The following is a 14,064-nucleotide window of genomic DNA, read 5'->3' on the forward strand; positions in this document are numbered from 1 at the left end:
TTTGCTACATAAGACCGAATCAAGGCGGTCGGTCACAATTGATTGGCTGGACAATGAAAAAACGTAAGTAATTTTTCTCAGTTTCACTTTATGAGCAGTTATTGCTCTTTTGCTTGGTAGGGTAGCATTGAAAATTAGGCTATAAGAAATTCAGACCTGTAAGCCCCACAGCTATACTAGAGCATGTAGGCATAGTATATGTTTGAGACCAACGTGACCGTGGCTGTGTGAGAAGACCGTGGCTGTGTGCGCCAGTATCTCACATAACTAGAATGAGATTCGCATTCTATGATCTCTTTCCCTCTCTGCTCCGATAGACATGAGCCTTAACTCTCATCTCTCAAGTGTTGCACTTAATCATTTATTTAGACTATGCTGTAGGCCACCAAAATATTTAATCAACTTCCAAATACGGAGAGATAGTCTTTTGGCACGAGTGCATCGGCCATCACCAGTGAGTGAGCTGCCCATCATTGGGTGAGTCAATTCCTCCTCATATTGTAGCCTATAATATGTGTCTCCACACACATAGGCCAAGGCTATTGATGGATTCAAGACAAGGTCATTTTTATTGATCTCTGATTCTCAGTTTGTCAGTTTCAAAGTAGGCTGCTATTTCGATCATTTGTGTGGTATTAACAAAGATTCTTCCAAAGTCTCCAGTCATGAAACATTACGTAGAATTGCATGAAATTCATTTATTAAAAGGCCAACATTTTATGCAAATGAAAATGTACCCCCATGTGTGCAACTTCTGTAAGTGCCTCTACTCTACTGCTCTTTGCCACTAGTCAAATTATATGAATGCAATGCTTTAAAATAAATAACTCAGAACTCCCCAGGTCACCCCCCTCTCATGCTCACTGTTTGTTCCAGCACCTCCCGGTTTACAAATTAAGCACTGAGCATGACTAGCTAGCTACTTGATGCTTTTGCGGTTATCTAAAGAAACACCTGGGAATGTGTTTATCATTAAACTTTCAGTACATTTTTCTTGTTGCTCAAAGATGTGCATATAGTGGATGTTTAATTAAGGACCACATTCAGACAGATATCACTACATAACAGAAGCTGCTGCCACTGAGTGAACGCTGTGTTGTGTGTTGCACTTCATAGAGTCCGTGCAGAAACTTTGACAGCCATATTTATTTCTTCATTATTATATTTTCTACCCAGGAGATGAAAAATAACGAAAGCCAAAAGGAATCCTAATCCCACTCATTGACGGAGCAAAACTAAATGACAGACAGGACAACATTTGACGTGTATTCAGAGTCAGATGGACGTACAGTGGGTTGCTATGTACAGGTGTGACCTCATGACCTCTCACCTCCTGCGTGTGCTCCTTCTCCTTCTGGTTTTGGTGGCGTTCGTGGGTCAGCTTGTCGGATGTCTTCCTGCGGGTTTCCAGCTCCTCGTTCAGCCTCTCAGTCACATCCTCCAACTCATCCTCTAGCTTCCTCTTCTCCTAATGGGCAAACAAGAGGAAGGAGGGATGAGAGGAGAGATACAGTGAGTTCCAAAAGTATTGGGACAGTGACAATTTGTTGGTTGTTCTGGCTCTGTACTCCAGCACTTTTGGATTTGAAATTCATACTTTTGGTCCCCTAAAATGGGGGAACTATGTACAAAAAGTGCTGTAATTTCTAAACGGTTCACCTGATATGGATGAAAACACCCTCAAAGGAAAGCTGACTGTTTGCACTTTAACCTCAGTATAATTAAAAATTCAAGGTGCTGAAGTACAGAGCTCCCCCCCCCCCTAAATAAGTGTGTCACAATACTTTTGGAGCTTGCTGTAAATACACAAGGTATAGGAGGGAAGAGAAAGAGATGAGGGGAAGAGATAGAAACTGGAGAAATGGGGGTCATAAAGGAGAGAAGAGCTAAATAGACAAGCGATTGGAGCGAAGAGCTAAATAGACAAAGGATTGGCGGGAAAAGAGATGGGGGAAGATAAGAAAACTGCAGATTTGGCTTGATATGGAGGTGAAAGGAGAGGAAAGGGAGAAAAGACAGTGCTCTTACCTCCTCTAGTCTCTCAATGTTGGCACGGTAACAGGGTACACAGGACCTCAGCTCACTGTTCTCCTCATCCAGCTGCTGCAGCCTACGATAGAAAACAGCACAGTTTGAAAACATACACCAATGATATAGCCACAGTGCAGTACACATTGACAACCCCTATTCGAAATCAAATCATATTGTATTCGTCACATGCTTTCCCTGTCAACAGGTGTGGACTAACAGGGAAATGCTTACTTATGGGTACTCCCCAACAATGCAGAGAAAGAAAATAGTGAAATAATAGAAAAGTAAAACATAAATAAAAGTAATAACAGATACACAATGAGTAACAATAACATGGCTATGTACAAGGGGTACGACTACCGAGTTTATGTGCAGGGGTACAGGGTAATTGAGGTAGATATGTACACATTAGGGATGCATGATTTATCGGTAAGAATATCGGAATCGGACGATAATAGCTAAAAATGGCTACATCGGCATCCGATGTGCAAAACCAATGTCAAAGCTGACGTGCATACAGTTGAAGTCGGAAGTTTACATACACTTAGGTGTTAGTTTACATACACTCAAGACATAGAAAAGCAGTTCGACACATACAATAACACACATGGAGTAAAACAAACATACAGTCAATAAATAATACAGTAGAAAAATAAGTCTATATACAACATGCGCAAATGAGTTGAGATAAGGGAGGTAAAGGCAAAAGAAAAGGCCATGGTGGCAAAGTAAATACAATACAGCAAGTAAAACACTGGAATGGTAGATTTGCAGTGGAAGAATGTGCAAAGTAGAAATAGAAATAATGGGGTGCAAAGGAGCAAATTAAATAAATACAGTAGGGGAAGAGGTAGTTGTTTGGGCTAAATTATAGATGGTCTATGTACAGGTGCAGTCATCTGTGAGCTGCTCTGACAGCTGGTGCTTAAAGCTAGTGAGGGAGATAAGTGTTTCCAGTTTCAGAGGCCACGGAAGGAGAGTTGTATGGCATTGAAGCTCCTCTGGAGGGTTGTTAACACAGTGTCCAAAGAAGGGCCAGAAGTATACAGAATGGTGTCGTCTGCGTAGAGGTGGATCAGAGACTCATCAGCAGCAAGAGCAACATCATTGATGTATACAGAGAAGAGAGTCGGCCCAAGAATTAAACCCTGTGGCACCACCATAGAGACTGCCAGAGGCCCGGACAACAGGCCCTCCGATTTGACATACTGAACTCTATCAGAGAAGTAGTTGGTGAACCAGGCGAGGCAATCATTTGAAAAACCAAGGCTATCGAGTCTGCCGATGAGGATGTGGTGATTGACAGAGTCAAAAGCCTTGGCCGGGTCAATGAATTTGGCTACACAGTATTGTTTCTTATCGATGGTGGTTAAGATATCGTTTAGGACCATGTCTAATGTGTATTTGGGGGGGATTTCTATTTTTAGTGATTCTTTTCTGTCTGTTTATTGTTGCTTCAGGGTTGTTAAGTCTAAGAAGGCTGTAGGGTAAGTCCAACTGTTGCTAATTGAGAGCATCTTGACTGGCTGCATCACCGCTTGGTATGGCAACTGCTTTGCATCTGACCGCAAGGTGCTACAGAGGGTAGTGTTTACGGCCCAGTACATCACTGGGGCCGACCTACCTGCCATCCAGGACCTCTATACCAGGCTGTGTCAGAGGAAGACCCTACAAATGTTCAGTCTCCCAAGTCACTGTTCTCTCTGCTACCACATGGCAAGTCTGATGCACCAAATCTGGAACCAACAGGACCCTGAACAGCTTCTACCCCCCAAAAAGTTTGAAATATCCAATAAATGTCATTCCACTTCATGATTGTGTCCCACTTGTTGTTGATTCTTCACAAAAAAATACAGTTTTATATCTTTATGTTTGAAGCCTGAAATGTGGCAAAAGGTCGCAAAGTTCAAGGGGGCCGAATACTTTCGCAAGGCACTGTATGTACTAGGGATGCACCGATATGACATTTTTGGCCGCTACCGATATCTGATATTTTCCTTGCCAAAAACCCCGATACCGATAACCGATATTTACATTTTTTGCGACCTATTAAGCTTTCTAGTACAGTTAAATAGTTGAAACACACACACACACTGACCAAAAAGTTATTTTGTTGGCATTTACATGTTTCCATTACCAGTAAAGCATAATCCATATATATTTCTTTCAGTTCCTTGCTGTGCTGTTTTGTTGTTAATTTATTCAGTCGTTTCATTCTTGAACAGGATTTTGTTATACATGTCAAGCAGTGAAGTTTCAGCTCTGTCTGTCTGTGGCCTCTTCTGTCGTGGGTCCTCTTCGTTGGTACGCACTGTGTCCGTTTCCATCTTGTCCAGCTGTGTCTGTAACATTTCACGTAAACCCTGTTTTTTGTCTGCATCGAAGTAGCGGTCCTTGTACCTAACATCAAGCATGGTCGCGACACAGTAAAGAGGCTCAGAAAGAATGCCACCGAATCGCTTGTTCACAGCCTCTAGTAGAGTACTTTTGCACGTTTTAACCCCACGGTCTGTCGGCAGTTTTGTTGAGCAGGCGTTTCAATGCCATGACAGAGGGTATCACATCTGCTGCAGACGCAGTTGATGAGCTTATTTCTGGAGTCAGTTGATCGAATGGAGCTAGGAGTGTGTTCATGTTTCCAAGTTTTAAACATGTTCTCAAATGCCATTGAAATGGCAGCGGAATGAGAACCAGCACATTATTGAGCATGCAATACGGCTTTCTACAGTACAAAATCCTTGTCGACCCACTGTGCTGTCAGACTCTGCATGCTACATCGCTGGTCCAAATGTCAGTCGTGAAGCTAATAGCAGTGACGCCCATAGCAAGAAGCTCATGGATGTGCATTTCAACAATACTGTGTAACTCCGGTAGTGCAACATCTGAAAAATAGCACCTACTTGGTAGTGTGTACCGGGGCTTGAGGTGCTCGACCAGTAGGCGAAAGTCAACATCATCCACGACAGAGAACGGTTGATTGTCAAGGGCAATGAATTCCCTTATCTTGGCGTTAATGGATTTCGCTTTGAGTTGTCTCGCTGAAATGTTCTTACTCTTTCAAATGACTACTCGCCTTGAACTTGTTTAGTTGTTGGAAGTGTGAGCTTACTTTTTTCCCCTTTTGTTCTAAGTAGTCGATGTGTCACGCGGGACTAGGTGTGTGTGCAGGAATCAGACGCAGAGAGAGAGAGTAACGAAGTTAAGTGCTTTGCTATTGCACACCAAACTGATAAGCCCAATGCAGGACACTATACCGGACAACCCAAAACCACAGGGTGTCCAGGGTGTGACAGTACCCCCCCGACGCGCGGCTCCCGCAGTGCGGGAGGACGACCCGGAGGACGAGGCGCCGGGCGATCCGGGTGGAGGCGGTGGAAATCTCTCAGGAGAGAAGGGTCCAAAATGTCCCCCACCGGAACCCAGCATCTCTCCCCCGGACCGTACCCCTCCCAGTCCACGAGGTACTGTAGGCCCCTCACCCGGCGTCTCGAGTCCAAAATGCCACGGACTGTGTACGCCGGGGACCCCTCGATGTCCAGAGGGGGCGGAGGGACCTCAGGCACCTCACCTTCTTGCAGGGGACCAGCCACCACCGGCCTGAGGAGAGACACATGAAACGAGGGGTTAATACGGTAATACCTAGGAAGTTGTAACCTGTAACACACCTCGTTTATTCTCCTCAGGACTTTGAATGGCCCCACACACTGCGGCCCCAGCTTCCGACAGGGCAGGCGGAGAGGCAGGTTTCGGGTCGAGTGCCAGACCCTGTCCCGCGGTGCAAACACGGTGCTAGTTAGCGCTCCTCTTCTGCTGTTCTCCCGCTAACCTTAGCGATCCTGGACGGCGTTCCAGGTGTCCTTGGAGCGCTGTACCCATTCCTCAACCACAGGAGCCTCGGTCTGGCTCTGATGCCATGGGGCCAGGACTGTCTGGTAACCTAACACACACTCAAAAGGGGACAAGTTAGTTGAGGAGTGGTGTAGGGAGTTCTGAGCTCGCCCAAGGAACATACCTTGTCCACTCACCAGGCCGGTCCCGGCAATATGACCGCAGAAACCTGCCCACATCCTAGTTTACGCGCTCCACCTGCCCATTACTCTCGGGGTGAAAACCTGAGGTTAAGCTGACCGAGACCCCCAGTCTCTCCATAAACGCCCTCCATACTCTGGACGTGAATTGGGGACCCCGATCAGAAACGATGTCCTCAGGCACCCCATAGTGCCGGAAGACATGGGTAAACAAGGCCTCCGCAGTCTGCAGGGCCGTAGGGAGACCGGGCAACGGGATGAGTCTACAGGACTTAGAAAACCGATCCACAACGACCAGGATTGTAGTACTTCCCTGGGACGGGGGAAGGTCGGTAAGAAAGTCCACCGATAAGTGTGTCCACGGCCGTTGTGGAACGGGGAGGGGTTGTAAACTTCCCTCTAGGCAAGTGCCGAGGAGCCTTGCTCTGAGCGCATACTGAGCAGGAGGAGACATAAAATCTCACGTCCTTAGCCAGCGTGGGCCACCAGTATCTCCCTCTAAGACTCCGCACTGTCCTCTCGATGCCAGGATGACCCGAGGAGGGGAGAGTATGAGCCCAACGGATCAGCTTATCCCGGACCCCCCTCGGCATGTACTGAGCCCCCGCTGGACAGTTAGGGGGGGCCGGCTCTAACCGTGAGGCCCTCTCTATCTCCACGTCCACCTCCCATACTACCGGTGCCACGAGACATGAAGGTGGAATGATGGGAGTTGGCTCAACGGACCGCTCCTCTGTAACATAAAGGCGGGATAGCGCGTCGGCTTTGGTGTTTTGGGAGCCTGGCCGGTATGAGATGGTAAACCGAAACCTGGTGAAAAACATGGCCCATCTAGCTTGACGTGGATTTAGTCTCCTCGCTGCCCGGATATACTCGAGATTACGATGGTCAGTCCAGATGAGAAAAGGGTGTTTCGCCCCCTCAACCCAATGTCTCCACACCTTCAGAGCCTTGACTACAGCTAACAACTCCCGGTCCCCCACGTCATAGTTTCGTTCCGCCGGACCGAGCTTCCTCGAAAAGAAGGCACAAGGGCGGAGCTTGGGTGGCACGCCCGAGCGCTGGGACAGCACAGCCCCGACCCCCGCCTCGGACGCGTCCACCTCCACTATGAACGCTAAAGAGGGGTCCGGATGCGCCAACACGGGCGCATTGGTGAACAGCTCCTTTAAACGACTGAAAGCTCTGCCCGCCTCTGCTGACCAATGCAAGCGCACCGGTCCTCCCTTCAGCAGTGAGGTGATGGGAGCAGCCACCTGACCAAAACCCCGGATGAACCTCCGGTAGTAATTGGCAAACCCTAAAAATCGCTGCACTTCTTTCACCGTGGTCGGAGTCGGCCAATTACGCACGGCTGTTACGCGGTCATCCTCCATCACCACCCCGGAGATGGAAATACGATAACCCAGGAAGGAAACGGCCTGTTTGAAAAACTCACATTTCTCCGCCTTGCAATACAGGTCATGCTCCAGCAGTCGCCCAAGTACCTTACGCACCAGAGACACATGCGCGTGTGGCAGAATAGATCAAGATGTCATCGATGTACACTACCCCTCCCTGCCATAGGAGGTCTCGGAGAATCTCATCTACGAAGGATTGGAAGACGGCTGGAGCATTCTTCAACCCATATGGCATGACGCGGTACTCATAATGACCAGATGTAGTACTAAATGCGGTTTTCCACTCATCTCCTCCCCGGATACGTACCGGATTATACGCACTCCTCAGGTCCAGTTTTGTGAAGAAGCGCGCCCCGTGAAATGACTCCACCGCCGTAGCGATGAGAGGTAGTGGGTAACTAAACCCCACTGTGATGGAATTTAGACCTCTATAATCACTGCACGGACGCAGACCTCCATCCTTCTTCTTCACAAAAAAGAAGCTCAAGGAGACGGGTGATGCGGAGGGCCGAATGTACCCCTGTCCCAGCGATTCAGCAACATATGTTTCCATCGCTACTGTCTCCTCCTGGGACAATGGATACACGTGATTCCTAGGAAGTGCAGCGTTCTCCAGAAGGTTTATCGCGCAGTCCCCTCGACGATGGGGTGGTACTTGGGTCGCCCTCTTTTTACTGAAGGCGATAGCCAAATCGGCATATTCAGAGGGAATGCGCACGGTGGAAACCTGGTCTGGACTCTCCACCGTAGTCGCACCAATGGCAACTCCTATACACCTGCCTGAACACTCCTCTGACCACCCCTTAAGAGCCCCCTGTCGCCAGGAAATCACCGGGTTGTGCTGAGCTAGCCAGGGAATGCCCAACACCACTGGAAACGCAGGTGAATCTATAAGGAACAGACTAATCTGCTCCTTATGACCCCCCTGCGTTACCATGTCCAGCGGCACCGTAGCCTCCCTAACTACTCCTGACCCTAATGGTCGGCTATCTAAGGAGTGCACGGGGAAAGGTAGATCTAACGACACCATGGGAATCCCTAGCCTTAACGCGAACCCACGATCCATGAAATTCCCAGCTGCGCCTGAATCGACTAGCGCCTTATGCTGTAGAGAGGGAAGAAACCCAGGGAAAGAAGTTAACACATACATATGACCGACAGGAAGCTCTGGGTGAGTCTGGTGCTTACTCACTTGGGGTGATCGAGTAGTGCTCCGCCTGCCCTCCCGACTCCCAGACGAGTTCCTCCAGCACCGGTTGGCCGTGTGCCCTCGCCGACCACAACTGGTGCAGGAGGACACTCCTCCTCCGGTCCCCCTCGAAGCCGCCCCTCCTAACTCCATAGGGATAGGGGCAGGAGGGCTGGGAAGTGGAAACGACAGGACCTGATCCGAACGCCCGCGGGCAGCCAGCAGGTTGTCGAGACGGATAGCCATGTCAATGAGTTCATCCAGTGTGAGGGTGGTGTCCCGACATGCTAGCTCCCTGTGGACGTCCTCCCTGAGACTGCATCGGAAATGATCTATCAGGGCCCTGTCATTCCACCCTGCTCCTGCGGCCAAGGTCCTGAACTCCAGGGCAAAGTCCTGCGCGCTCCTCGTCTCCTGACGCAGGTGGAACAGCCGTTCACCCACCGCACGACCCTCTGGTGGATGGTCAAACACAGCTCGAAATCGGCGGGTGAACTCGGGGTAATAATCCCTCGCCGAGTCCGGACCGTTCCAAACTGCGTTGGCCCACTCGAGAGCTCACCCAGTAAAACAGGAGACGAGGGCGCTCACGCTCACCTCTCCGGAGAGAGCAGGACGCACGGTAGCCAGGTACAGTTCCAGTTGTAGAAGGAAACCCTGGCACCCCGCCGCCGTTCCATCATACTCCCGTGGGAGCGTCAGCCGAAGAACCCCGGAGCCAGATGCGGTAGCAGGAACAGGAGGTGCTGGAGGAGGGGGTGCTGGAGATGAGGTGGGAAGGCCACTCCTCTCCCATCGATCCATCCTCTCCATCATTTGGTCCATGGCCGAACCAATCCTATGGAGAACGCTGGTATGATGGAGGACCCTTTCCTCCATCGATGGGAGAGGAGATGCGGCTGCTCCTGCTGATTCCATGTTGCGGTGCGGGATTCTGTCACGCGGGACTAGGTGTGTGTGCAGGAATCAGACGCAGAGAGAGAGTAACAGAGTAAAGTGCTTTACTATTGCACACCAAACTGATAAGCCAAGGACACTATACCAGACAACCCAAAACCACAGGGTGTCCAGTATAGAAAATAAAATACACCACGACCTAATATGTACACACCTAACAAAAGACAATCGCGCACAAAACAAGGGCGGGTCAAACTACTACATATAGGGAAGCTAATTAAACCAAAATACACACAGGTGAAACTAATAAGACAAAACCAACAGACAAACGAAAAAGGGATCGGTAGCGGCTAGTAGGACGGTGACGACGACCGCCGAGCACCGCCCGAACAGGCAGAGGTGCCAACTGCGGCGGAAGTCGTGACACGTTGAACGTCTGGGGGTGATGCACTTTCAAATGAGTAATTAGGTTTGTGGTATTGAAAGATTTCACTTTCTCCACTCCTCTGGAAATAATAGCAGCACACATGATGCTGGCCTTCTAGGCAGAGTTCCTCTTTCCAGTGTCTGTGTTCTTTTGCCCATCTTAATATTATATTTTTATTGGCCAGTCTGAGATATGGCTTTTTCTTTGCAACTCTGCCTAGAAGGCCAGCATCCCGGAGTCGCCTCTTCACTGTTGAAGTTGAGACTGGTGTTTTGTGGGTACTATTTAATGAAGCTGCCAGTTGAGAACTTGTGCGGTGTCTGTTTCTCAAACTAGCACTTTAATGTACTTGTCCTCTTGCTCAGTATTTCTATTCTGGTTAGGGTCCGTTTGCGCTGTTCTGTGAAGGGAGTAGTACACAGCGTTGTACGAGATCTTCAGATTCTTGGACATTTCTGGCATGGAATAGCCTTCATTTCTCAGAACAAGAATAGACTGACGAGTTTCAGAAGAAAGTTCTTTGTTTCTGGCTCCAGATACTCAACTAGTCTAAAGAAGGCCAGTTTTATTGCTTCTTTAAATCAGGACAACAGTTTTTATCTGTGCAAACATAATTGCAAAAGGGTTTTCTAAAATTATAAACTTGGATTAGCTAACACAACGCGCCATTGGAACACAGGAGTGATAGTCGCTGATAATGGGCCTCTGTACGCCTATGTAGATATTCCATTAAAAATCATCCGTTTTCAGCTGCAATAGTCATTTACAACATTAACAATGTCTACACTGTGTTTCTGATCAATATGATGTTATTATAATGGACAAAAAAAATGCTTTTCTTTCAAAAACAAGGACATTTCTAAGTGACCCCAAGCTTTTGAACTGTGGTGTACCTTATATCCATTTGAAGTCGGAAGTTTACATACACTTTAGCCAACTACATTTAAACTCAGTTTTTCATAATTCCTGACATTTAATCCTAGTAAAATATCCCTGTTTTAGGTTAGTTAGGATCACAACTTTATTTTAAGAATGTGAAATGTCAGAATAATAGTAGAGAGAATCATTTATTTCAGCTTTTATTTCTTTCATCACATTCCCAGTGGGTTAGAAGTTTACATACACTCAATTAGTATTTGGTAGCATTTCCTTTAAAATGTTTAACTTGGGTAAATTGTTCCACAAGCTTCCCACAATAAGTTGGGTGAATTTTGTCCCATTCCTCCTGACAGAGCTAGAGTAACTGAGTCAGGTTTGTAGGCCTCCTTGCTCGCACACGCTTTTTCAGTTCTGCCCACACATTTTCTATAGGATTGAGGTCAGGGCTTTGTGATGACCACTCAAATACCTTGACTTTGTTGTCCTTAAGCAATTTTGCCACAACTTTGGAAGTATGCTTGGGTCATTGTTCATTTGGAAGACCCATTTGCGACCAAGCTTTAACTTCATGACTGATGTCTTGAGATGTTGCTTCAATATATCCACATAAGGTCCCCTCTCATGATGCCATCTATTTTGTGAAGTGCACCAGTCCCTCCTGCAGCAAAGCACCAACATAACATGATGCTGCCACCCCCGTACTTCACGGGTGGGATGGTGTTCTTCGGCTTGCAAGCCTCCCCCTTTTTCCTCCAAACATAACGATGGTCATTATGGCTGAAGAGTTCTATTTTTGTTTCATTAGACCAGAGGACATTTCTCCAAAAAGTACGATCTTTGTCCCCATGTGCAGTAGCAAACTGTAGTTTGGCTTTTTTATGGCGGTTTTGGAGCAGTGGCTTCTTCCTTGCTGAGCGGTCTTTCAGGTTATGTTGATATAGGACTCGTTTTACTGTGGATATAGATACTTTTGTACCCGTTTCCTCCAGCATCTTCACAAGGTCCTTTGCTGTTGTTCTGGGATTGATTCAAATTTTTTCACCAAAGTACATTCATCTCTAGGAGACAGAACACTTCTCCTTCCTGAGCGGTATGACAGCTGCGTGGTGTTTATACTTGCGTACTATTGTTTGTACAGATGAACATGCTACCTTCAGGAGTTGGGAGCAATTTCCAAAGGTTGAACCAGACCTGTGGAGGGCTATAATTACATTTCTGAGGTCTTGGCTGATTTATTTTGTGTTTTCCCATGATGTCAAGCAAAGAGGGACTGCGTTTGAAGGTAGGCCTTGAAATACATCCACAGGTACACCTTCAAATGACTCAAATGATGTCAATTAGCCTATCAGAAGCTTCTAAAGCCATGACATAATTTTCTGGAATTTTCCAAGCTGTTTAAAGGCACAGTCAACTTAGTGTCTGTAAACTTTTGACCAACTGGAATTGTGATACAGTGAATTTTAAGTGAAATAATCTGTCTATAAACAAACAATTACTTGTGTCACACGCAAAGTAGATGTCCTAACCGACTTGCCAAAACTATAGTTTGTTTCATGCATGTTAACATTAGATGCCTCCTCCCTAAGTTTGTTTTATTCACTGCTTTAGCACACTCTGCCAACCCGGATGGTCTAGCCGTGTCTGAATCCTGGCTTAGGAAGACCACCAAAAATTCTGAAATCTTCATCCCTAACTACAACATTTTCAGACAAGATAGAACTGCCAAAGTGGGCGGTTTTGCAATTTACTGCAGAGATAGCCTGCAGAGTTCTGTGCTACTATCCAGGTCGATACCCAAACAATTTGAACTTATACTTTTAAAAATCCAACTCTCTAAAAACAAGTCTCTCACCGTTGCTGCCTGCTATAGACCACCTTCTTCCCCCAGCTGTGCTCTGGACACCATATGTGAACTGATTGCCCCCCCTCCATCTTCAGAGCTCGTGCTGCTAGGCGACCTAAACTGGAACATGCTTAACACCCCAGCCATCCTACAATCTAAGCTTGATGCCCTCAATCTCACACAAATTATCAATGAACCTACCAGGTACCACCCCAAAGCCGTAAACACGGGCACCCTCATAGATATCATTCTAACCAACTTGCCCTCTAAGCAATCACTGCCTCATTGCCTGCATCCGTAATGGGTCAGCGGTAAAACGATCTCCACTCATCACTGTCAAACGCTCCCTGGAACACTTCAGCGAGCAGGCCTGTCTAATCGACCTGGCCGGGGTATCCTGGAAGGATATTGACCTCATCCTGTCAGTAGAGGATGCCTGGTTATTTTTTTAAATGCCTTCCTCACCATCAGCATTCCCCATTCAAGAAATTTAGAGCCAGGAACAGATATAGCCCTTGATTCTCTCCAGACTTGACTGCCCTTAAACCTCTTCATCCTACCCCCTCCTTTTTCGAACATTCTGTTAAAAATCGTGCAACATTTCAGCGTCCTGCTACTCATGCCAGGAATATAGTATTGGCATATGATTAGTATGTGTGGATAGAAAACACTCTGAAGTTTCTAAAACTGGTTAAATCACGGCTGTGACTATAACAGAGCGTGTGTTTCATCGAAAAGCGCAAGAAAAACTGGTCACTGAAATCTGAAAAAAGTATCCATGCGCCCCTTTCATGGATTGTTTAAAGGAAACCAAATTTAATATGGACACGGATGCAATTCCTACAGCTTCCACACGATGTCGCCAAAAACGTAATTTTCATTGACAAAAATTTTGAGACATTTGAACCTTTGAGACATTACCAATAGATTCGTAATTCCATCCAGCCTACCTCAATCGATTTTGGAAGATTGAAAAATGGACATTGTTTTCTTGAGTAGCTGCTATTGAATACAGATCGCCCAGTGATCAATTTGATCGCTTATTAACGTTTTCAAATACCTAAAGTTGGGTTACAAAAGTAGGTTGAAGTGTTTTGTCAAAGAATATAGGCAACTTATATCATTTTTAAAAATGACGTTGCGTGTTGGAAGAGAGCTTTTTTCCTGAAGCAGACAGGCTATACAAATGGATATTTTGGGCATTCATGGACAGATTTAATCGGGAAAAAGACCAATTTGTGATGTTTATGGGACATATAGGAGTGCCAACAAAGAATATCATCAAAGGTAATGAATGTTTTATATTTTATTTCTGCGTTTTTGTGTAGCGCCGGCTACGCTAATTTTTGTTTACGTCGCCTTCAGGCATT

The 14,064-nt window shown here is 46.7% G+C and overlaps 1 protein-coding gene across 1 annotated transcript in view; it reads right to left on the minus strand.

The window, feature by feature from the left end:
• The window catches only part of LOC139377482 (rab11 family-interacting protein 4-like), a 107,725-nt gene that overhangs the window by 9,531 nt on the left and 84,130 nt on the right, over positions 1-14,064 (minus strand). Inside the window, exons 10-11 of the mRNA XM_071120512.1 lie at positions 2,029-2,110; positions 1,331-1,468 (exon numbers count right to left, since the gene is read on the minus strand). Of these exons, the coding sequence (XP_070976613.1) occupies positions 1,331-1,468; positions 2,029-2,110 (220 nt within the window). The remainder of the gene's footprint in view (positions 1-1,330; positions 1,469-2,028; positions 2,111-14,064) is intronic.

This window comes from Oncorhynchus clarkii, chromosome 20, assembly GCF_045791955.1.
Source record: "Oncorhynchus clarkii lewisi isolate Uvic-CL-2024 chromosome 20, UVic_Ocla_1.0, whole genome shotgun sequence".
Taxonomy (NCBI): domain Eukaryota; kingdom Metazoa; phylum Chordata; class Actinopteri; order Salmoniformes; family Salmonidae; genus Oncorhynchus; species Oncorhynchus clarkii.